Source organism: Mollisia scopiformis (assembly GCF_001500285.1).
Source record: "Mollisia scopiformis unplaced genomic scaffold LY89scaffold_19, whole genome shotgun sequence".
NCBI lineage: Eukaryota > Fungi > Ascomycota > Leotiomycetes > Helotiales > Mollisiaceae > Mollisia > Mollisia scopiformis.
In genome coordinates this window covers 1,169,418-1,191,444 of record NW_017263599.1, presented here as the reverse complement: position 1 = coordinate 1,191,444, position 22,027 = coordinate 1,169,418, and the positions used below count along the sequence as shown (strand labels likewise).

The window sequence follows — 22,027 nt, the reverse complement described above, 5'->3', positions numbered from 1 at the left end:
GAGAACAGAAAGCGGAATCCGTGCCGATTAAGAAATGGTCCGAATAGGGGTCAAGAACGGACCAAAGCGATGAATCGTTGGGTATGTAAAGAGAGCTACTGGGGTCTTCGTCCTGCATAGTCGTTGCTTTACCTTATGTACACTTACAACTATCCCCACAATGAACCTTTGCCACAAGATTCTTGATAACTCGTTGTTCGTGATTCTTCAATATGAAGTCGCCATATTTGTTGTCACAAGCGGGGAAACCGCCTCAGCCGCTATTATGGCCTATCAGACTGAGAAAATGGAGCCTTCTCGCATTGATGTCTACCACGTTGATCAAATACGTTGTTGTGGCATTGTTTTCCCATTGCGATTGTGTTCGGATCGCCGTGTTCAGCCAAGTCAGCGCACAGCGGGAAGGACTCGGAGGGTCCCGAAGAATAGCAGAGCTTCTGTGATGGACAGGGGTGTGCATGACTTGGCGTAAAGACGAATATTGCTTGGGCCGTAGCTGATCCTGGCCCTCGTATGAAGTTCGACCGTGGAATCGGAATCAGTCGATATTGAACTGTCGGGGTTGGCTTCTCCTGATTCGTTGAGGCTGTCAATATTCAAGGTCTAGGTACTGCATGATCTCTTCTCATCTCTATCTTATGGGCCTGAGATCCCCTTGACTGGTACCTTGGTGTTTCTTTGGTGATTTCAACTTACGCATCATGCCTTCCGCTACCAGAGAAGACTTGCCAACCATCGACGTCGCTATCATAGGTGGTGGGATCGGTGGCCTCTCAGCTGCTATTGCTCTTTCTGCTCTTCCAAATCTGAGTGTGCGTCTGTTCGAGAGACATTCGGAATTGACAGAGTATGGTGCTGGAATCAGCGTTGCTGAAAATTCTTGGAAGGTTTTGGAGTTACTCGGTGCTGCAGATAGCCTCACCGGTGCTCCCACAGTGCCAGGCGCAAAGAGGTAATCATCTTTCTACTACAATTCTGATTCCGAAGACTTTCTGATTTGACATTCTCTGCAGAAATGGCTACACTGGTGAAATAGTTTTACCCGAGCCAGGAATCCCAAGAAAACGAGGGCCGACGAGAGTCCGCCGAACGAGATTGCAGTCAGTCTTAGGAGCTCAGGTCCCAGAAGGTGTTATCAAGTTCAACAAAAAGCTTGTCTCCTTGCAGAACATCGAATCCGGAGGCGTGCGCTTGTTGTTCTAGGATGGCACCGATACGACAGCAGATCTCGTCGTTGGTGCAGATGGAATTCGTTCGGTTGGTTGTCTAAGTCACCTGTTTGAATCAACTTTAATATATCTCTAGGTAGCGAGGCAATCACTGTTCCCAGATCACACACTTAGCTACACAGGTAGGCTCTCCAAACACCAAGTGTAAGTTTCAATCTGAGATGTACTATACTGATAGGTGTTCTGCACGTAGGAAACACATCTTTCCGAACTCTTTGCTCAGCTGCATCGCTTCGTCATATCCCTGACTTTTCCTTACAAACATCATGGTGGTTTGGCGTGGGCGGTCATATTTACAGTACATTGAGAGCTGTGCTTTGTGAAAACCTGTACTGATTTTTCAATAGTGTCTCCAGTAGATGACCCTTCACACCCGGATGCAAAGTTCGAGTTCTCTTGCAGATCAGGCCTCGAGGCTGAAGTCGACGGAAAGACTGTTAGCTGGGGAATACCAGCAAGTAATGAAAAGGTGCTTTCACGCTACAAGGTTAGTCGATCTCCTTAGGCTCGCAGGATGTATGGGATCAAAATGTCAAGTACAACTTGCTAATCATACGCGCAGGACTATGACCCGAGAGTGGTTGAAGCCTTGTCACAGGTGCGTGAAGGTGACTGGAAGGAATTTGCGTTGTTCTCTGGTCCATGTATAGAGAATATCACTGGCTGGGATAAGGTAGTACTCATTGGAGATGCTAGTCATCCTCTTGCAGGTATGGTTCATGGGGTTCACCCAAAGATTGTTTATCACTGAAGTTTCAAGGGGCATTTGGTTCAGGGGCCGCATTCGCGATGCAAGACGGCTGGATTATAGCTCGAGCCGTCGAGCATGCCCGTTCGTCGTCTGCTCCTGTCGCAGAAGCGCTTCGTGTGTTTGACTCTATTCGATCTCCATATTACCAGAAGATGTGGGTCTACATTCCCCCTGAAACATATTGCCAAGCATAAATTCTTACCCTTGTACGAAACTCAGGTATGCTTTTCGAGAATCACAGAAGCCTCTCTTACAGAAGGTACGACAAGATAAGATCGAGAACTTCGACGACACTTTACGGGCCAGGATGAGTCAAACTGGCCTTGCAGGGAAGAGACCAGAGGGGTGGATGGATTGGATTTACAAAAACGATATCGAGCAGGTCTGGGAAGACTATGTCAAGTCTGAGAAGGAGAAGGAGGAGCTCAATTGATTATGGTCAGAAGACCTGTCACTGTCTGCCTCGATTAGACAGCTCTGTACTTGGCTGGATATGGACAATGGTTGATAAGTCGGGTTTCAAGCGCATTACATATATGAAAGTTCATCTTATTTTACAACGCAATGGCCATTGAATCTGTGAGCAAGAGTGTTAGAGGAGTGTTGCCTTGAATAATATTTTTCTAAAGTCAGGAAAATATTCTAGCTCCCCTGATTTGCATGAGTTCCGCGCCACGAAAAGTGGTCTAAGCTACCTAGGTATCACATGAAGCATGGACCCTGTCGCACATGGAGAGAGCTTCGAGAACTAGCAGCTCCACGAGCAGGAAGCAAGAAGCTTAAACGAGCTGTCGGCATTCCTCCGGAGATAATGCTGATTTCGAGTTCAATCATGAAGGATTCTATGTGACCTCCGCATTCCTTTCCCAGAGGGGTTGATGCATGCAGCAGCGTCTGACCTGCAGAAACTCCACTATCGATAAGGTCGTTCTCGGATGTCGTCCGGTCCCACCAGTCAATGGCCATATGGAGTCCTATCAGCTACACATACTACCTATGCCACTCATTTACATTCGCTGTACTCCATCCTCGGGCTCCGACATGTCGAATAATGTACTAGCTCCGAACTGTTGGCCAATGTTAGCTTAGAGCCGCAAATGACCTTGCTATCCCGTCTTTGCTTGTAACCAGACTTAGGAACATGGCCAGTACAATCACTGATTGCTTTCAAGCATGACGACAAAGGCCCCTGTGCACACGCCACATGAAAACCCCCACCACATTCCACGCACAAGCATGTCACTCATTTCAACTATGCATGTGGGCTAGAATAATGTATGTAGATCTACATACCGGGCAGATCGTGGACCCTTGGAAATAATTTACTAAAATACACGTTTGCCTGTGCTTCATCACTGAACCCCGCGAAATTGTTCAATTGAAGTGGTCCTCTATCACCCTACTCTCAACTTCGTACTCGCGCTTGTGATCAACTCAAACGTCGCAACTCTCTAATTTATTCTATGAGCAATTGCTCAAGACATAATGGCTGCATTACAACCTGCTCTCGAAAACACCCCTCGTCCTACAACTTTCAAACTCCGAGATAGTTGTCACGCCTGTGCATCTTCCAAGGTGAAGTGTCACAAAGAGAAACCAACATGTTCTCGTTGTGCAAAGCGGGGCATTACTTGCGAATACTTCGTCACCAAACGCGTTGGACGAAAACACGAAAATCGATCCACCGACAAATCCTATACTACCGCAAAGACCCCTCAGTCCAATATTCCAATCCCCATTGAGCCTGCCAGTCAATCAACATCCTCAGAGATGAACTACTTCCTATCGCCCGGTCTACTTCAGCCGTCTCCAGGACAGACTACAACTTCAAACTCTTCAGACAATTTTTCAACCTTATTTTCACCAGTAGATTCGTTTCTATCCTCCGTGCTCACAAGTCTGAGCACGGGTTTTGACGATTTTTCCAATACGAGCGTCTTTCCCGAATCATCTGATTTCGACATGCTGAATCAGTCCAACTTTTACCTCGGAGACGGCAATAACAGCAGTAAGAGCGGTACCGATTCCGTTGGGTTTCTCAACGCTCAAGTCAATTATTCTATCTTCGACGAACCGGTCTCTGAGCTGTCGAACTTATCGCAGCCACAGTCTCCTCCAAGTAGTCACGGCTCTTCAACGAGCGATCTACAGGGCAATCATACCGTGCATACCTCAGCAGACTCACCATGTTTCTGTTTGATTCGTGGACTTGGTCTTATGAAGCAGTTGTCTCCAATCGCGCCCGCAGCTCAAACCATTTCAACGGGGGAGGGGAATCAGACGACCACAAGCCAGACGCCTACAGTACAAACAGTTATCGCAGAGAACGAGCAGATAGTTGAAGCTGTTGGAAATATGCTTCAATGTCAGTGTGCACAAGACGGCTATCTCCTGACCATTATGGCACTCATTGTTTTCAAAGTCCTGGGTTGGTACGCAGCAGCAGCAAGAGGAACTTCAGCTTCCGAGGATGATAATCGGAGTCCGACGAAGCCCCCTCACTCACGAAAACCGTCATGTCATGCCGAGCAGGTTCTTCAAGACCCTACTGTGGTCGGCGATTACTGCCTCGATGGAGAAGATTTAGGTCGCATGGCGGCACAATTAGTTCTCAATGAACTACACCGGGTTCAGCGGGTTGTGAATCAGTTATCAGACAAATTGAAAGCGTACGGAGGAGAGGTCAGGGGTATGGACACGGTGAAGAGTGGCACGGAAGGCCGTCAGAATTTCCTGTCAGACAGTGAGACGAATTCTCCATTTTCCGTTCTAATGTTAGACCAATTAGAGACAGACATTCGTAAGCGTCTCACTGCTTTATCGTTAAACATCATTGATATGTTAAGGAGGGAGTAACAGTAGCAGACAAGTCACGGAATGTTTTTTGATTGAATACATGACTGCGTTTCAAGTGAAGATTATATGATACCTATATGAAGCATCAGTTCTTCGAGACCAATCTCAAATATATCACCAACGGGAATCTGAATTTGAAAGTTAACTTAGATCTGTTCATCAAAAGTTTGAAACTTGAGCTTATTCTTCTTAAGTACGATAACGCCGTCCAAAGCTACCCCGCACCGCCCCAGACTCGGTATTGACTTTCACGGGCTCGTATGCAGAGGGCTTATGCAATGACAGCCAGCCTCGTCCTACAAGGCAACCCTCAAGTAGCCGGGTTCAAAGGTACTTTTGCCGAGGTTCTTGTCAACAAAATACAAAGTCGACACTTCAGTGAATATTAGGAGTATATTTAGTCATCGACATCTTATCTATCATCATTATAAATAAATTCAAGACATATGAAACATATTAAGAATTAATTTCTGGAATAATGATTGGCACTATAAATAAAGATTCCATGTATTTAGCCGCAAAGCTTACTTAATTTTAAGAAACAGAAAGGTGCTGTCCACATAATTGTTTAAACAATACACAGCAAGTTCTCTGGATTTTGCTAGAAACGAAATAATCGCAACAATCACCAACATTCCCGCTAGCCACAAAACGACGAGATCAAAAAATCAATACTCTCGTTACCCAAGTCCACTTCATCCACCTACAGACCCTATGCACAACATATAAAACAATCAGAGAATCGACAAACTTGCCTTCGGCTTGTGTTGATGACTCCCATAAGTTTGATACTTAACGCCGAACGCCATGGTGGCATCTTTCCACGAACGGAGCCGATTGACAATGACCAGCGCTCCCATAGTGTCCCTCGCATTGTTTATCACATCTTCTACATCATTTACCTCAAGCCTATGATCGTTGGCCAACTGGAAGAAGGTGAGATCGCGCTGGCGTGCGCTAGCTTCTATATCGGGGTCGACAGTATTGGGTTTGGGGAGCGGACACATGGTGAGAATGAGTGTGGCGGCACTGTTTCCGTGGAGTACACCAAGATGTGCTCTCAGATCAGAGGCAAATCGTTCTATGACTGAATGGGATGGCAAGCTAGGTGATGGTGAGGGAAGAGAGAGAATGTAGACAGCTGCGTCGTTTACTGTCTGTGGCGTACCGAGCGTGCGTTTCTGTATAGTAATACGAGAGCTCAGGTCTGAGTATCGCGCGTCGTTCGGACTCATGGGGCCGCGCTTCAGGCCCCTGCTAGAGGCAGGGAGAGATGGAGCTCTGTTCGAACTATTTTTCTGTCGAGATCCAGATCCGTTGCTGTGTGCTGGCTCGCTCATCTGAACAATGAATTGAAGTGCTGGATACCGTTCTGCAAGACCCATAGCCGTCTTAGACGATTGAGCACCTACCTAAGAAGAAAGTGGAGTATTAGTACGGGAAAGGACAACGAAAATGCTGTCAAAATCTGGGAATAGACTGAACTTACATTGACGACGCAGGCATTACCTAAACTAGACCAGTCCAGCTGGGTGAGAAAATCACTGACAACATCATCCGTTTCCCCTGAGTATCGAAGATATGCAGACCACTGTCGTTGCACCTTCGATCGTTGCTCGCATAGAGATTCAAAGGTTTCGGAAGTATTGAAGGCAAGGTTGTATGCGCTCTCGTGTGGCCGACTCGAATTACCAAATCTTTGAGTGGCGGAAGCCATTTGCAAAGCGGCGGGTCCAGAGGACTTAGCGAGAAACATGCCCGCATCCAAAAACAAAGGTTTGGTAACAAAAGGCGCTGATAAAGGAGTGTGTGCGACATAGCCAGGTTGCGACTCATTGAGAAAGCCGGATGTCGCAGTCATACGTACAACGCGGCGCAGCTGAGCCTCTGGAACGCCTGACAAATCGGCAATATCTCTGATAGGAACACTCCCATTCAATGGTATACAAGCAAGGACTTGAAACTCGCCTAACCACTGTAGACAGGCCAGCAGTTGGTTCTGGATAGCGAGAATACAATTAGCTACATTGCTGAATGGTACCGGGGAAACCGGGCACGGAATAATACACACCTGACTAGCAAGTTGTTGGAGGAAATCTGCTGGCTCTTCAAGAAGCATCTTCAGCTTGGAGATGTTGGCTAGGATGGTCCGTCTGGCTTGGTGCAACTCAGTGGGAGAATCAGGTGCAACCAGATGTGATGGAGAAGGAGGCGTGTTTCCATTCCGGTAAAACTCAGTCACGTTTTGGACAGCGGTGACCAAGCCGTTGGTATAAGCTTGGAGCTGAATCAGGCTAGTCATGGCAGCAAGTAACACGCCACCCAATTATTATTGAGTTCAGCACTACAAATGTTGGGAGAAATGAAGCCTGGGGCCTGTAAGATATTTCATTCTATACTTAGTTTCTCGATTGGATCGATAGCTATGAGATCCAGAGGTGCCTCGGCAACTTCCACCAACGGTTCTGTCTTACACTCAGTTGCTTATGATCCTGTGGTCTGGTCTGCAGTGCCTGCTGGTCACGTATTAAACGTTTTTGAGGAGCTTACTTCAAGCAGCTAGGATATATCCGCCAGTCGAGCGCATAATTATTGCCAAACAGACCAGGGTGCAATTAAGGTTTCACCAGAACATCCTCAGGTAGCACGGCCCAGCAAAGCAATATAAATGATTGCAACATGTGGAAGGATTGAAGGATTGTGGTTGACAACGATTGGAAGATATACTTTGCGTCATTTGCATGATGATTTGCATGCCGGATCAGGGGGTAATGGCGCAAGATTATGCCTTTATCTCATCTTTCCGCCACCACGGTCCGTTCTCCCACATCAGCGAGGCCGATAAACCTTATCCATTGGATATATCGGGACAATACTCCGATAAGAAGCAGTGAATGGTACAGGTGGCGACATCTTCATAATACAGTATACAGTAAGAGGCTGAATAATAATACCTTCCTAATATAGCATGAGACGTAAGCCGAGATGTGCCGAGGTGGCGGAGATACTTCCTTCAGTTCAAGCTCTGCCCTACGGAGCGTTCAAAGGAAGCCGTACGGGCATCGTGGCGGGATTCCCGTGATCTCCGCTGCACGAGGGTTCTACGACGGGAGTTCATTGTTTCCCGCGTGCACGTGACGCTAAGTTCTTCGGGGTCCGATCAACAGGTACCTAGGTAGTCGCTGATGCCTCCCAGCCTCTAGCATCATCTCCTCCGGATCCCTGGCAGATATAGACATACTGGAATCATGAGAAAAGTAATGCCTGCTACTATTGGCATTCTCAAAACACCCAGGTAGCCCGAGAAGTGAACACTACCCATCCATCACGTGCAGATCCCCAGAACCTCACTCTTCCCATCGACGAGATGTCTGAGTCAGCCGATACTCAAGTTTCGACACTAAATGGATTCATCACGGGCTGGAAGAACTGGAAAGCCGAAGATATGATTGCGTCCTGGTCTCCGGAATGTACACAACGTGCTCTACCGTTCTCTCTTGGCCATCCACCTCGATCCCGAGCTGAAGTCCAATTCACTTTGCCAAAGCTTATGGGAATCGTGTCAAACCATGATGTGAGTGACAGTATTAATTGGAGACACGGCCTTTGAGACTTACTTTTTGAACAGCTTACTATTCACGAAGTTGTTCACGATGCGGCCAGAAGCAAGGCTGTCGTATATGCGCTATCGAAAGGAGATACACCGTTTGGAGAGTGGAGGAATGAATATGCTGTTTTCCTGACATTTAGTGAGAGCGGAGAACAAATTATCAAATTTGAGGAGATGGTGGATTCTGCATTTTTCAACGACTTCTTCCCGAAGTTTCAGAAACACCTACAGCAGCAACAGTTGTCTGGAAGCTCTCTTGCCTCTAAATAGCCATATCGTAATTTATCGTAGCTTATGAATTGTTACCAAATACCTTGTGATAAAGCATGTTTTCGCTCCATAAGCAAGATTCTTGCAGAACACAAGTTTCGCAGTTGCAGCTTGATAAATCGTGCATAGTGCATCACCGTCGGATATTCAGCCGCGTCTGTGGCAGGTCAATGTAGTGAGTAACTTACAAATTGATCTTACTACGGCCCTGGGGTATGAGAGACAGCCGAATGCCGGGACCTTCTTCGACACTTGCAAGCTTAATCTGTACAAAACGCCCTTTATCCTTCCACGTCGAACTAGGTTGTTTCTGCATACTTTTCACAATTTACTTCAAGCGCATAAATGAAGAGCGCTTACTTGATGTAGACTGAACTCGCGATCTTACTACATCATCCTACGTATCGATATCCTAGATATCACACTCTTCCAAATGGGCACCTACGCAGTTTTAGGTTCCACTGGCAATTGCGGTACCGCGCTGATCAGGAACTTGCTCAATTCACCAGAGACAAGAATCAATGCCTATTGTCGCAACAAGAATAAACTTCTTCGACTTCTCCCAGAAGCAGGCACTGAGAAACGACTGCAAATCTTCGAAGGAAGCATCAACGATGTTGAGCTCCTCACTTCATGCATTCGAGGCGCTCACGCCGTGTTTCTGGTGGCCTCTACCAACGACAATATTCCTGGTTGTCGAGTTGGGCAAGATACCGCAATTGGCATCATTCACGCTCTGCAAGTTCTGAGATTCGAGTCCAATGATCGCTTGCCAAAACTCGTCCTCCTCTCTTCCGCAACTCTTGATGATGTATTGTCTAGTGGTACGCCTGTCTTCTTACGCAGCATATTACTTAGATCTGCATCAAATGTCTATCACGATCTTCGAGAAACAGAGAAGCTCCTTCGCGCACAAGAGGACTGGGTGACCACTATCTACATCAAACCGGGTGCACTTGCCGTGGATGAACAACGAGGCTATGCGTTGAGTCTCACTGAGGAAGGGGAAGTTTTGTCATATCTCGATCTCGCTGCTGCGATGATCGAAGCTGCAGATGACGAAGATGGCCGCTGGGATCTGAAAAATGTTGGTGTTGTCAACAGAAATGGAAGTGCGAGCTTTCCTAAAGGAACCCCCTTGTGTATTGTCATGGGACTCTTGAACCACTATTTTCCATTCTTATACCCGTACCTTCCGTCCACGGGTCCCTGATCGATTCATGGATTGGTGCTGTGAGTTTAGGACTTGTCGAGGAATATCGCATCATGTATTCGGCACTTTGATTTGGACCCAATAGACGAAAGGGTTTGATTCGAGATGCGCTGTACTTAGAAGGCTTTATCGAAATTACTCTTTCCCATCCAGTGTGCACTCGTGCTGATGTTTAGAGATGCTACGCGAGCTGCATGCATTCCTCTACCTCGTTAACTCCACGATCATAACTCGAATCAATGCTAAGTTAACATGCATGCTACGCAGAGTCGGATCAGTACAAACATTCGTGAGAAAATAATAATTGGGCAAGTATTCATCACAATGCTGGCTTCAAAAAGCCTCTGCGCCACCAACAAGTTAAGCGAGGTGAGGTAACCACCGAAAAGGGGGGGATGCCATTTTTTGTATGCGCACGTTTGATTCAAATTATGTCATTTCGAAAATTTCTTAGGTTCGTTCAGTATAACCATAGCAGTAATGCGCTTCCAACAGCAACAATTATCAAGCCTTTAACCAGTCCAGTGCGACTATGTTTGACATCATCCACCGCAACTCCATCTCGGACGAATTCTTCAATCCACCCAATGGTCATCCTATTACCACCAAGTAAGCTTTCAGTGCCTGTCGCTTTCCTCCATCTTTCCATCCCGCTGAGCTGCCAAGAATACACGATTCAAAAAAGTGTTTAATGTGGAGAAACTTACATGCTCCTCTTGGTATCAGCAAAATTCTCATGATCGCCCGCCAAATGCTCTTTGTACCACGAGTCTTCTTTCATTCTCTTATAATTCTCAATACTCTCGAAGACTACTTGACTGAAGCAATCAAAATCGGCCACATTGGCCATTTGAGAGTCGTAGAGTTGGGCCATGAGCGCTCGAGTTTCGGTAGGATTGTGGATCTTATTTGCGTCAATAATAATTACTATTTTGCTGCATTTCATCACAGTCTTCAATAGCTCTCAAAGAATGGTAGTAACACCAAAGGAGAATATGAAGTAGAGCAATCCCACCATCGTCCACCGCTTTACCCCATACTTCACCATCAAGTCTTTAGTCATTGGCGCTGAAATATGGGTCATGTGATGTCGGTATGCCTCCTCACTCATCCCGGGCTTGCGATAGCCACAAATTGTTAGGCAGAGTAAGCGCTTCGGTGTGTCCTTAAGAGCCACAGTGTCGGATGTGGTGGTGGAAGGAGCCATGTTCGTTGGTGGTTTGTCTATTTGGCATGTAGAGTATGTCAGAATATTTGATAGAAACTTTACATGCCATGGTGTCGCGGTACGTTCGAGCGAAAAGATTCAGGTTTTCCGTCACACAAACAATGATTCGGAAATGGTGAAGTGGCGCAAAAGCAGGAGCCCGCAGTGCCAAAAGCACGGCACTACAAATCCCATGCCGATGCTACCTAGATCGGAAGACGAGAATGTCTCGGAAGCCGAGAGTGATTACCTGGATGCGCCTGGCAGTCAGCATTGCTTCTAGCTCCGAGAACCTATCAGAAGTCCTGCTTTAGCGCAAAAGTCAGCTGGAATTGAGTTACCATCAATCGAAGCACATGCTTCGGTTAAGCTTCAAGTCATCATTCATTTTTGTTGGTAACTTCAAAAACAATTATGCCAGTTCAGCTTCAAGCATTCGATAGAAATAAACCTCTGGTTTCGATTGTATTGATTGACTAGACGTCTTAGTGATGTCGATTCTATGAGTAACGTGCGTTGAGCATGGTTAAGTCAAATCAATTTTTGCATTCTCAGTTGCGCACTGTTTGGTCACTTTAAGAAATCTTGTTAAATTGTCTAATTCTCCCATGCTGTACCGTATGACAAGTTACGTATGAATGTATTGAAGACAATCTATATCCTGTTTGAGAATGACAATGTGAATCCACAAACCAGACGACAATGAAAGCCGAGCAAAGCTGACATCGCATCTCTACCATAACTCAAACATCAACATCGCTGGGCCATACCTCTCTCTCTCTCTCTCTCTTCCATCGCCTAGCTATAGTACTCCAGCAACCAAGATCTAAGATCACCCACAGTCGGATATTCCAAGAACAAGCTGCCCGAGATCGTAACCCCAAGCTCATCCCGGAACTTCTCTGCAATAACCAGACTCATCAAACTATCAATCCCCAAACTTGCAAAGCTAGCATCGTCTTGAAGATCTTCAAGATCAAGGGCCGCTTCGTTAGCGACCAGCACGATAGCTTTCGCAGCTGTGCTATCAGAAGTACCTGGAGCAACGTTGGGCTCGGAAGCCTTGACGACAGCTGCGGCTGGCGCAGGAGCTTGGGCTGTGGTAGATGCTGGCTTTTCTGGTTCGAGTAGTGTAGTGACAGTATTATTTACCACGGGCGTAGTGGCTGAATGTGAGCTGATGAATGTCGAGTTTGATGACGGTTTCACTGTCGGAATCACAGGAACAGTATGTTGAGACGTGGAATCATCAGGCGCGGAGAAGAAGCGATTCAGAAGAAGACGTGGGTAGCGGCGAAATTTAATACCACCAACAGTGCCGATGATAACATCGTTCTGAAGAATGTAGACGTCGCCCAAATAGACTGTGGGATCTTCGACGGTGGATATCATTTTCACATAGGAACGGTAAGTGTTTCCCGCCACAAGTGGACGTGCGAAATGCATGGAACTCCAGCCAGGGGTAACACAGAAGTCCTTTTTCGTGTCGATGGAGTCTGAAACATTCATGATGAACCCAGCTAGATGCGCAACGCTGTCGATGAAGAAAGGTGGAATGGTCCAGGTGCCACCCACCTCTGTCGTGAGCCGGACGTCAGCAAAGGCTTCAAGTTCATGAAGCACGACAGATTGCATGCCACGGTATTTATTCGCGTAATCAACAAGATTGTTGGCAAACAGACGGTACGCCATGTTGTGTGAGAATTTTGTAGCGATGCCTTCTTCAGCAAGGCGCTCAAGGGCCTGAATGGAGTGCAAGACGAGATGAACTGTGGGAACCCAGGATGCAAGCAACTTAGTTGCATCGCCATAGTAGATGTTTGCGCTAGCAAATGGGTCGTCCACAGTGCCGTTAGCATCCACATTATGCCATGTGAGATCGACGATATTGGAGTGAATATCTGCAGTAGAAGCCGAGACTTGAATGATCTGAGCCGTTCTTGTGTTCTTCTGCGCAATCAAACCTTTCAGAACTTCCAAGTTGGCTATGTTCATCTCTATGTTTTTGGCATTGGGCTTGAACTTCTTGTAGATGTAATCGCCAAGAGTGAATGCAATATCGGCGTGGATAGACTAAACAGAATTTGTCAGTCACAGCCTCTCCACTAGCACCGTAGATGTAGCTTACCGATGTTACCACACCACAGCCATTCATTTTATGCCCGTAAGCTGCAGCGAGGAAGTCTGGCTGCATCAAATCCGATTGTATGGCTACCTTTCCTGTAGAACCTGAGAAGGACTCTTCGACAACCTTCTGAACTGTTGAAGTCCTCAAGCTCGATTCAATCAACGGGATCAACTTGGGAGCCGCCCGTGCTTTCTCAGCATCATAGAAAGTGTTGCCTTTAGTAAGAGCCCAATCACCGTTGTATTGAATCCAATAGTTTTTATCATTCCAGCTGTACGTTGGAAGGTCCAAAAGACGAAGTCCTGCTTCAAATGGACGATGGAATTCATTCCAGAACACTTCCACGCCGGCGAGATGGAGGAGACGTAGACTCTGCGCAATTATCACCCAGTCGTCCTCGTCTCTTCGAAGTGAAGGAACAGTCACATTGACTGATGGAAGAGTCGATCTTACAAAACCAACGCTAACGGGATGCGGTCCAATTTCCACGAAGACGGTTGATTCATCAATTGTGGAGATCTTCTGTGCCTTCTCGAGGGCAGATAGGAAGTTGACAGTTTCTCGTGTAGCTCGTCGCAAGTATCCGGGGTTTACAGTCTTGTCATCAAAGATCACCTTGCCCAACACAGGCGATATGATGGGCAAGGTTGGTGGATGAAACACAGCCGACTTCGCGATGTCCTCAAACTCGTCCAGGATTGGGTCTGTTTGGGCAGAATGAAATGCGAAAGCGACGTTAAGGATAAAGCACTTATAGCCGTCCGCTTCCAAGGGTCTCGACAAAGCTTCGATCTCTTTTTGAGTGCCGGCGAGTACGGTTTCTTTTGGTCCATTAATACACGCAACTTCGTATTTCCTGTCACCTGCGCTTTTCTCAATCTGAGCGACAGAAGCCCGCACTGCCATCATCTTGTGGGTTCCAACCTGGCGTCTTTCTTCCAGAAGTTTTGCTCTTTGACCCACAAGGTAGATAGTATCACTGGCGGAAAGTACTCCAGCAATATGTAAGGCAGCATACTCTCCCAGACTATGTCCAATAACCACCTCTGGTTTCACACCCAGTGAGGCCCAGTACTTCGCAAGAGCAATCTCAGTGCTGACGAGAGCAATTTGTGTAACGCTATAAACAAATCAGTATACACTTTTCACGAAGATCTGGATCCCTAGGGAGGCGGGAGTGGGGCTCATCTGAGGAGTTGAAACGATATCTCCTTTGATGAGTGGCTCTGGAGGGGGATCCCAAAGTCATCACCCCCTAGGATATACAAAAAGGGTACAATTTGACCTACACGGGTGAATGGGCGTGCTCCTTCGAGTAGCTACCGTCGATGGCTGGTATGAATGATGGGAACCCTTGAACTCGTGCAAGAGAATCCAGATGGAGAATTTGAGATCTGAAATACGGAGAATCATGAAACAGCTTCAGGTGTTGTGACGGATGAGATGCTCCCTGGCCGGTGAAGGCGAAGGCTACCAATGGTGAGCCAGTTGTTGGAATTGGTTTGTGTGCGTCGACTGATTGAAGGTGAGTATTGAGCTTCTTCTTCAAATTTGCAAGGTCAGAAGTAGCTACTGCGACCCTGTGGTTGTGATGATACCGTCGTGCTGTGGTCGAATATGAGAGATCCGACAAGGAAATTGAAGGATTTGCGTCTATGTATGCAATGAACCGTTCGAGATTTCCTTTCAGAGAAACTTTACTTTTGGCGGAAATTGCAACAACATGGGCTGATCGAGGATCTTTCTGAGCTACCTCTCGCAAAGGTGCTTCTTCAATGACAATGCTTGAATTGCCACCGGCAGCCTATGATAAGTTAGAATAGCCCAATGAATGACGACGAATAGACTAAGAGTATCCTTTTCTTTGACACAACAGGCAGCTTTCCTACCGAGTCATTCTCAGGGTAATGGCTCCTGGAGTGAAAGAGGAAAAGGAAGGGGTTGGTCCGTACACTGAAATTATTCACAACAGCAATGCGCTTTTTCCCGGGTACACGAGGCCAATCTTGTTTCTGGTATGGGATATTTAGGTTTCGCTTGTCCAGATCTTTCGGAAAACCAGGATTGATGCTGTTTTTAATTCCGACATGTGGCGGAATGGCATTATGTTGGAACATAAGGAGTACTTTGAGTAACGCAGTCACTCCAGCAACAGCTTCTCCATGTCCAACATTTGCTTTGACAGCTCCTATGTAAAGTGGCTGTTTGGAATTGCGACGCTTTGTGAGGGGGGCATAAACGTCCCCTACAGATTGTATCTCGACTGAATCTCCAGCTTGAGTGCCAGTGCCATGCATTTCTACAAAGCTGACATCCAAGGGATCCACTCCAGCGCTACTCAGCACTTGTCTGGAAAGGTAAGATTGGGCACCTGCATGAGGATGGGTAATGGAGATAGCTTCAGCCGAATGGTTCGTGCCTGCGCCGAGGATGACGCCTAGGATATTGTCGTTATCTGCTTCTGCATCTTCAAGGCGCTTTAACACAATGGATCCAATACCATCAGCACGACAGTATCCATCGGCTTCAGAGTCCCATGTCTTGCATGCGTTTGGAGTTTTTGATAAGAAGTGCCCATGACTGAGACCGGCAAATGCGTCTGAATTGGTAAGCACATTCATTCCTCCAGCCACAACAGTATCAGTATCTCCATTCCAGAGTGAAGCACAAGCGACCTAATCAAAGTATCAGCAAATTGTTTAATTAATTAGAATCAAGAAGAGCAAACCTGTATTGTTGCCAGACTTGATGAGCATGCCGTGTCTATACTGTAACTTGGGCCCTTTGGAAATATTAGCTATTTTGATACTACGGGAACGGCGGTGGTTATGAAGATCCACTTATGGAGTTGGTTTGACTTACAGAGAATTTGAAGAAATAATTGATTCGGCCAGGACCAAAAGCTCGACAACCACCTGGAATAAAGTAAGTGCTGATTTCCTGGGCTGTATTAACCTCACGGTAATCATCACTAGCTTGTCCGTAGAAAGTTCCGATACGGTGTAGGTTCGTTGCGGCGGTCTTATTGGCCACGTAGCCAGCTCTCTCCAAAGCTTCGTACGCCGTTACCAAGGCAAGTCTCTGCATTGGATCCGTTTGCTGAGCTTCTCGGGGGGACATATTGAAGAAAGGTGCGTCGAACAGGCCTGGCTCGTCAATGAAGCAGCCATATTGAGTGTGACTAGCATTCACCCTCTTTCCAGCAGGATCATAATGACTCTCTAAGTCAAATCGATCTGCGGGAATCTTTCGATGCACATCGAGGCCTTTCTCCAATAAGTCCCAGAACTTTTCAGTGTCCGTTGCTCCTCCAGGTAGCCTACACGACATGCCCACGATTGCGATCTTGGACTGCAATGGCCCTCTCGGCACAGTATTCGTTGTCTCTTCGCTGACCCATGATATAAGATCTGTCGTAGTTGCTGTGAGGTGTTTCAATTCCGTCTTCAAGGATCCAATTAAGTCATGGATAGGTAGAGAAATCCGAAATATGAGGACCTCGAAGTCGGAGACAGCAATATTGTTTGCTCGTTCAGTTACACCATGGATGACATTATCCCATTGAATTTGTTGCGTTAGGATTTCTGAAATTATTTGTTCGAACAGCTCCATGGCACTGTCTGCTGGAAATGGTCTCCCGGTACTTGTTGAGTAGATTGGTACCCTCGGGGAGAATTTCAAGCTCAGGAGGTCTGTCGAACTTGTACGAACAATGCTAAGCACATTTTGATGATTGTAGATGTGTTTTGCATGACACAAGCCTCCGTATACAGGCAAAGCGACAGATTTGTGATCATTCTGAAAAAAATTAGATGTGCGAAGGATGGCCTTTAGCCTCCCTGGCGGGCCACTGATCGTTACGGAAGTTTTGCTGAGTGCGCTAATGAACACTTTACTGGTTTCTGGTGTTCTCTTGCGTTCTGGTCAGTTTCAAGTAGTTGGTGTACAGAGATCGTCTTACCTCCAACGCATGTATCGAGTCCAATTCCTTTTGTACGACATCTGGCTGTACATCTGGTATTACGTAGGCCCACATGTCTGGCGAGCTTTTGTCTGTCAAGTCTCGAGGCTGCAGGTTCTGTGATACCTCATCGACTAAGATGCCGAGTCGAAAGGCAATGCGAACCACTTCAGCACCAGCGATGGGGATATCTGCCAAAGTGGCAGATAACGAGACTGCTGCAGTCGCTAACAAGCCAATGCCCAAGCCTGCGAGAGATGTGTTGACGGAGTCGAAGTAAAATTCGTCTGGATGATTTTCGTAGTAACTAAAATGTTGGATTAGAACACAAGTATGATATCCTTAGGCTGTTAGGGTTACATACCCTATGAATGTTGCCAGCTCCACTACGCAAAGTATAACTCCATCAATGGCTCCACACAGAGGAGGCCCTTTACGTAATGCGGAATGGTCTGCGAAGTTCAAGATCGTCTGAAATGGTGGAATCAATGCTCTCAAGGCAGCTGGCAAAAGACGTATTTCTTCCCGAACGGCAACGGTAGCCTGATCTATGAATGTAGCCAGAATAGTGTGCTTCCTATCTTTGCTGCGAACGTGAAGCCGGCGAACTAACTCCTGTAGATCATCGGTTGGAAATTCGTTGCTGAAATAAGCGAGTTTCATTTTGCGATATTCTTCTTGAGAATCCGAGGATGGTGTTATGAGATCAGAATTGTCGCGTGCCATCATGGAAGCAAGTCGGCATAGGTGGCTCAGCTTGACAGAGAAAATGCTTATGTGGAAACAAGCCTCACTCGGAATGACGAGATGTATGATGCGTCGTTGAAGACTGTTGAAGCGATCACAGGCTGGGCAAGATACGAGTGACTTTTACATCTCATATGACAGCCGTGAGTTACAACGCTGACTTGAATATCAAAGCTCCACTTACCAATCGAGCAGCTGAACTCGGCGTCCGTTCGTAGCAAGGTATGCTCGGCATTGCGATAAGAGTTGCGGAAAAGAAGAAGCACCAGCATATTCCGCTCGGTCCGAATCGAGTGTATTAATCGGAAATTATTTCTACCATGCTGATTCAGCTCAATAGTCCGACATACAGCTCTCTCTCTTCTTTTTTTCACCAGTCTCCCGTTTTCTTCCCATAAACGACTTTGTCTGTAGTCCAATGACTTCTACTGCGAATCGAGGCGGTTATCGCCAAATTAACAAGACACTTAACATTTGTGTCTTTGAAAATTACCTTGACATACAGCAATCTCGTTTGCCTCATCTAAACGATGTAGAACAGCTCGGCCCAAGGGTAATTCGAGTGCTGGGCCAGAATCGAGGAAAGGTACTGTGCAATTTACGATTTTTAAAATCGACCCACGGCGTTTAGTTCTTGGTCGAGAGACAACTACTAATTTTGTTTCAGTTTACGCTACAGGGTACAAATACCTACATAGTCGGCACTGGTTCGAAGAGGCTCATTATCGATACCGGCCAAGGGATTCCGGAATGGGCAGAGATTCAGTGTCGAAGGCGCAACAATTCGTGCGGTCCATTCTCCAGGTCACTCTCATGACCATATGTGCTTTATTCTTGAGGAAGAGAATGCAATGTTCACAGGGGATAATGTCCTCGGTCATGGTACTAGTGCTGTCGAGCTTTTGAGCCTCTGGATGTCCTCACTGCGCAAGATGCAATCTCATAATTGTGCTGTGGGATATCCTGCGCACGGAGAAGTCATCACCGACCTCCCTGCTAAGATCAATGGCGAATTAGCTCAGAAGGCAAGACGCGAAAGGCAGGTCTTGCAGACATTAAGTCGAATCAAGCGAGAAGAAAGGAGCGCCGGCCGGGGGAAAGGGAGCGTGACAGTCAAGCAACTTGTGACTGCAATGCACGGGGATGAACTAGACAGCGAAGTAAGGGAGTTGGCATTGGAACCGTTCATTGATGAAGTACTACGAAAGCTGGCTGAAGAGGACAAGGTAGCATTTGAACTCAGAAGAGGGGAGAAGAGGTGGTTTGGAGTAGATTTCACGTAAGAATTTCATTTTAAGCAGGAATATATACATCATCTTTAATCACTTGCTACACCTTGGAATTCTGCTTTGTATTTCGTCCAAAGGCTTGTCTTCTAGATTTCGAAGTCTGTCAATGCGTCAATACTTCGGATCCACAGAGATCTTCACTTTTCACATTCCTCTCACTTCTAAAGTCTCAACATCTTCCCGATGCCTCCAAAGACACAATCCCACCGCACTTGATTGAGAAGGGCGAGGCTATCAGTCGAAACGAGCTACGCAAAAAATAAAGGGGCAACAAATTAGCCGAGACAAACAGGGGATAGTAACGGAACCCGAATTTATTCTTACCCAAAATCACGTGTTTCGGCTTCCGTCTTGTCGGGACAAGGAGCAGACTTAGATGTTTTTTCTCTTCTGCGATGGTAGGGTCGATCCACCCAACATCGATTAACACTCTTTCCCGATAGATCCATAGAGCCTCCGTGAACGCAAAGTGGAGGGCTAATTCCCCGATTGTGCCTGCCTAAGATGGAAGTCTTTCTTTTATAGAACGTAGCACAAGAACAGAGCCTTACTACCTCTCAGTTTGAGTGAAAGCAAACGTTCCATTAGCGTCAACCAGCCATTCCTTCACACCCTGTCGAGGGACCCTTCTCACAATCATGGCGCTTCAATCTACTCCCAAAGTTGGTACTCAAGCTTTTGCCGTGGTCACAGGATCTCTCCTTTCCGGTGCGTAGTTATTGTCTCAAATCGGCCTTCATATTGACAGGAAACTAATGATGTGATGTCTATACAGGGGCAATGATGGGCATTTCCCTGATGACTATTCGTGTCTTCCTTGACACTGATACACAAGCCTCCCACTTATTGCAGCAATGGGTCCGCCTCTATCATTATGGTCACCAAGTCATGCCATCACTGGCTATTGCGACCTGTGGGCTGTACAGCTATATTACTATTAGCAAGAGGGCTTCTCACAGACCATGGTTAATCTACGCATTAGCGGCTGTAACTACAGTCAGCGTGGTGCCATTCACGTGGATCGTAATGGCACCTACAAACAATAGTTTATTTCAGTTGGACGCTGAGAATCAAGTGGCGGGTGCAACCATGACGAGCTTGGAACATGTTCAGGAGCTTGTAACAAGATGGGGTTGGTTGCATGGTATTCGCTCATCTTTCCCTATTGTGGGAGCGGCTTTGGGCTTCACAGGCGTTCTGCGGGAAATTGAGGCTTAATATTTGTAGATGGTGATGATTAGCTGTACTCCCAGTAAATTTTCTTGAACCGAAAGTTAATAAAAACCAATACATAATCTGTATCGCCTTGGTAACCATAGTCGAGAGTGAGACAAAGTTCCGTCACATGCCGCTGAGGGAAATCACTATCATACTCAGTAGTGAAGAGCTGCAAATGCATCTCGCCGAGTCCACTCGTCACTTGCGCCGAACTTCGGACTTCAATTGCGTAGGCCACAAACAACGTAACGGCTCTCGGGTCTATCTCCCATGCATGTCAAATCCGCAAGCATCGTGCCCACTTGCATTTAACCGCTTCCGACGCCCGTCCGTTCAAATCAAGCAGGGCATGCTCCCGCATCTTTTCGGATTGAACGACGGGATTCATCGTAGCAACTTTCCAGATCGCTACATTGTTCAGAGGTTTGCCTGGCCTAGTACCTTACTAAGTTATAACAATCTTCTTGTGCAGGTGCTGTATATCTCGCGTTCTGGAAGTGGAAATTGCATCACAGCTCACCGCCCTCTTTATTCACTTGAAACAAATCTGGATAAAATGTCTATCTCATCTAATGTCAACTCGAAAGACAAGATTTTCGCTCGCGATAAAGTATTCTGGGACAATTACCTGAAAGGTCGACCGCAAGCTCCCGAGAACTTCTTCAACCGCATCTTCAACTACCATCAAGAGCATTCTGTGGTCTTTGGAATTGTCCATGATGTAGGAGCCGGAAATGGTCCATATGCTCAGAAGCTACGGTCAAGATTTCAACATGTCATTGTATCAGACATTGTTGAAGAGAATGTTCGGCTGGCAGAGGAGCGACTGGGCACTGATGGATTCACTTACCGGGTAGCCAAGCTAGAGGAAACGGACGATATACTCAATGGTAGCGTGGACTTGGTCTTCGCAACGAATGTATTGCATTTTCCAGATCAGCAACTGGTGACGGCGGCAATCGCGAAACAGCTCAAGGCTGGTGGAACATTTGTCGGCGCTGGGTTTGGACCTGCCACCTTTGATGATGCGCATGTTCAAGAGTTATGGGCCCGTCTCATGCATCAAGGGGGCCGTGTCTTTCTGAAGAGAGCAGATAAGCCCGAGCAAACGATTACCGTGATGTCAAGGAGTCGGGATGAATACAACGTTGCGCCGTTGGATGAGAAGTTCTTCTTGCCTAGAGCGAAACGCATCCATTTGAATATGGAGAAAGGCGGTCTGACCAGCCTCTTACCACCGGAGGATTTGGGTAAAGTAACCGAGCCAACTCATACTGGCGTGGATGATGTTGTATCTTTCGAGAAGGAAGAAGGGTGGAATTTCGAGGCAGATTTGAACTGGATCAAAGAGCACTTTGGAATATTTCCGGTTGCCGGTCTTGATCCCACCGCTTTCACAGAGCTGTGGCAAGAATTTGAGGACTTATTTCGAGATGGGAAAACAGTCAAAGGTCGTTTCCCAGCCAAGATCATTTTAGCAACACGGCGTTAGGTACAGTGCTATAGTTCTCGAAATATTTGATAGTCCAATGAGATTTTAGCAGACGC

At 46.7% G+C, this 22,027-nt stretch overlaps 10 protein-coding genes across 10 annotated transcripts; 7 read left to right on the top strand and 3 right to left on the bottom strand.

The window, feature by feature from the left end:
- Positions 1-701: 701 nt before the first annotated feature.
- LY89DRAFT_699349 (FAD/NAD(P)-binding domain-containing protein) lies at positions 702-2,413 on the top strand (the record flags this gene model as incomplete). The annotated part of the gene is made up of 9 exons (XM_018217050.1): positions 702-952; positions 1,014-1,155; positions 1,204-1,257; positions 1,306-1,351; positions 1,423-1,527; positions 1,577-1,716; positions 1,792-1,939; positions 1,990-2,134; positions 2,200-2,413. The coding sequence occupies 9 exons, from the start codon at positions 702-704 to the stop codon at positions 2,411-2,413; spliced, it is 1,245 nt and encodes a 414-aa protein (XP_018067966.1).
- A 1,052-nt stretch (positions 2,414-3,465) lies between these two features.
- LY89DRAFT_754499 (uncharacterized protein) lies at positions 3,466-4,856 on the top strand (the record flags this gene model as incomplete). The annotated part of the gene is made up of 1 exon (XM_018221330.1): positions 3,466-4,856. The coding sequence occupies one exon, from the start codon at positions 3,466-3,468 to the stop codon at positions 4,834-4,836; it is 1,371 nt and encodes a 456-aa protein (XP_018067965.1). The 3' UTR covers positions 4,837-4,856.
- Positions 4,857-5,350: 494 nt separating this feature from the next.
- On the bottom strand, positions 5,351-7,021 carry LY89DRAFT_785260 (uncharacterized protein). The gene is made up of 3 exons (XM_018222872.1): positions 6,908-7,021; positions 6,326-6,835; positions 5,351-6,248 (listed from the first exon to the last, which is right to left on the bottom strand). The coding sequence occupies exons 1-3, from the start codon at positions 6,953-6,955 to the stop codon at positions 5,571-5,573; spliced, it is 1,236 nt and encodes a 411-aa protein (XP_018067964.1). The 5' UTR covers positions 6,956-7,021; the 3' UTR covers positions 5,351-5,570.
- Positions 7,022-7,870: 849 nt separating this feature from the next.
- LY89DRAFT_622550 (uncharacterized protein) lies at positions 7,871-8,739 on the top strand. Its single transcript, XM_018210979.1, has 2 exons — positions 7,871-8,410; positions 8,465-8,739. Exons 1-2 carry the CDS (start codon positions 8,204-8,206, stop codon positions 8,714-8,716), a joined length of 459 nt encoding a protein of 152 aa, XP_018067963.1. The 5' UTR covers positions 7,871-8,203; the 3' UTR covers positions 8,717-8,739.
- A 410-nt stretch (positions 8,740-9,149) lies between these two features.
- LY89DRAFT_591341 (NAD-dependent epimerase/dehydratase) lies at positions 9,150-9,929 on the top strand (the record flags this gene model as incomplete). Its single annotated transcript, XM_018209650.1, has 1 exon — positions 9,150-9,929. The coding sequence occupies one exon, from the start codon at positions 9,150-9,152 to the stop codon at positions 9,927-9,929; it is 780 nt and encodes a 259-aa protein (XP_018067962.1).
- A 460-nt stretch (positions 9,930-10,389) lies between these two features.
- LY89DRAFT_754497 (uncharacterized protein) lies at positions 10,390-11,168 on the bottom strand (the record flags this gene model as incomplete). The annotated part of the gene is made up of 3 exons (XM_018221329.1): positions 10,945-11,168; positions 10,637-10,833; positions 10,390-10,525 (listed from the first exon to the last, which is right to left on the bottom strand). Exons 1-3 carry the CDS (start codon positions 11,134-11,136, stop codon positions 10,390-10,392), a joined length of 525 nt encoding a protein of 174 aa, XP_018067961.1. The 5' UTR covers positions 11,137-11,168.
- A 631-nt stretch (positions 11,169-11,799) lies between these two features.
- Positions 11,800-17,951, bottom strand: LY89DRAFT_754488 (ketoacyl-synt-domain-containing protein; the record flags this gene model as incomplete). The annotated part of the gene is made up of 9 exons (XM_018221328.1): positions 11,800-12,249; positions 12,292-13,209; positions 13,265-14,384; positions 14,554-15,068; positions 15,217-15,939; positions 15,993-16,046; positions 16,127-17,176; positions 17,226-17,532; positions 17,590-17,951. The coding sequence occupies 9 exons, from the start codon at positions 17,949-17,951 to the stop codon at positions 11,935-11,937; spliced, it is 5,364 nt and encodes a 1,787-aa protein (XP_018067960.1). The 3' UTR covers positions 11,800-11,934.
- Positions 17,952-18,390: 439 nt separating this feature from the next.
- On the top strand, positions 18,391-19,255 carry LY89DRAFT_754481 (Metallo-hydrolase/oxidoreductase; the record flags this gene model as incomplete). The annotated part of the gene is made up of 2 exons (XM_018221327.1): positions 18,391-18,558; positions 18,671-19,255. 2 exons carry the CDS (start codon positions 18,391-18,393, stop codon positions 19,253-19,255), a joined length of 753 nt encoding a protein of 250 aa, XP_018067959.1.
- Positions 19,256-19,674: 419 nt separating this feature from the next.
- Positions 19,675-20,519, top strand: LY89DRAFT_721553 (DUF1772-domain-containing protein). Its single transcript, XM_018218655.1, has 2 exons — positions 19,675-19,969; positions 20,037-20,519. The coding sequence occupies exons 1-2, from the start codon at positions 19,900-19,902 to the stop codon at positions 20,477-20,479; spliced, it is 513 nt and encodes a 170-aa protein (XP_018067958.1). The 5' UTR covers positions 19,675-19,899; the 3' UTR covers positions 20,480-20,519.
- A 516-nt stretch (positions 20,520-21,035) lies between these two features.
- LY89DRAFT_785258 (S-adenosyl-L-methionine-dependent methyltransferase) lies at positions 21,036-21,975 on the top strand (the record flags this gene model as incomplete). Its single annotated transcript, XM_018222871.1, has 1 exon — positions 21,036-21,975. The coding sequence occupies one exon, from the start codon at positions 21,036-21,038 to the stop codon at positions 21,969-21,971; it is 936 nt and encodes a 311-aa protein (XP_018067957.1). The 3' UTR covers positions 21,972-21,975.
- Positions 21,976-22,027: the final 52 nt, after the last annotated feature.

What these genes read in the sequence shown, in the direction of transcription:
- LY89DRAFT_785260 (XM_018222872.1), bottom strand. Translation starts at nt 6,955, where the DNA reads ATGCTTCTTGAAGAGCCAGCAGATTTCCTCCAACAACTTGCTAGTCAG. An exon ending in TCCAACAACTTGCTAGTCAG is followed by an intron (nt 6,836 to 6,907) that starts GTGTGTATTATT and finishes CTCGCTATCCAG; the next exon opens with AACCAACTGCTGGCCTGTCT. An exon ending in GTAATGCCTGCGTCGTCAAT is followed by an intron (nt 6,249 to 6,325) that starts GTAAGTTCAGTC and finishes CTTTCTTCTTAG; the next exon opens with GTAGGTGCTCAATCGTCTAA.
- LY89DRAFT_622550 (XM_018210979.1), top strand. Translation starts at nt 8,204, where the DNA reads ATGTCTGAGTCAGCCGATACTCAAGTTTCGACACTAAATGGATTCATC. An exon ending in GAATCGTGTCAAACCATGAT is followed by an intron (nt 8,411 to 8,464) that starts GTGAGTGACAGT and finishes CTTTTTGAACAG; the next exon opens with CTTACTATTCACGAAGTTGT.
- LY89DRAFT_721553 (XM_018218655.1), top strand. Translation starts at nt 19,900, where the DNA reads ATGGCGCTTCAATCTACTCCCAAAGTTGGTACTCAAGCTTTTGCCGTG. An exon ending in CACAGGATCTCTCCTTTCCG is followed by an intron (nt 19,970 to 20,036) that starts GTGCGTAGTTAT and finishes ATGTCTATACAG; the next exon opens with GGGCAATGATGGGCATTTCC.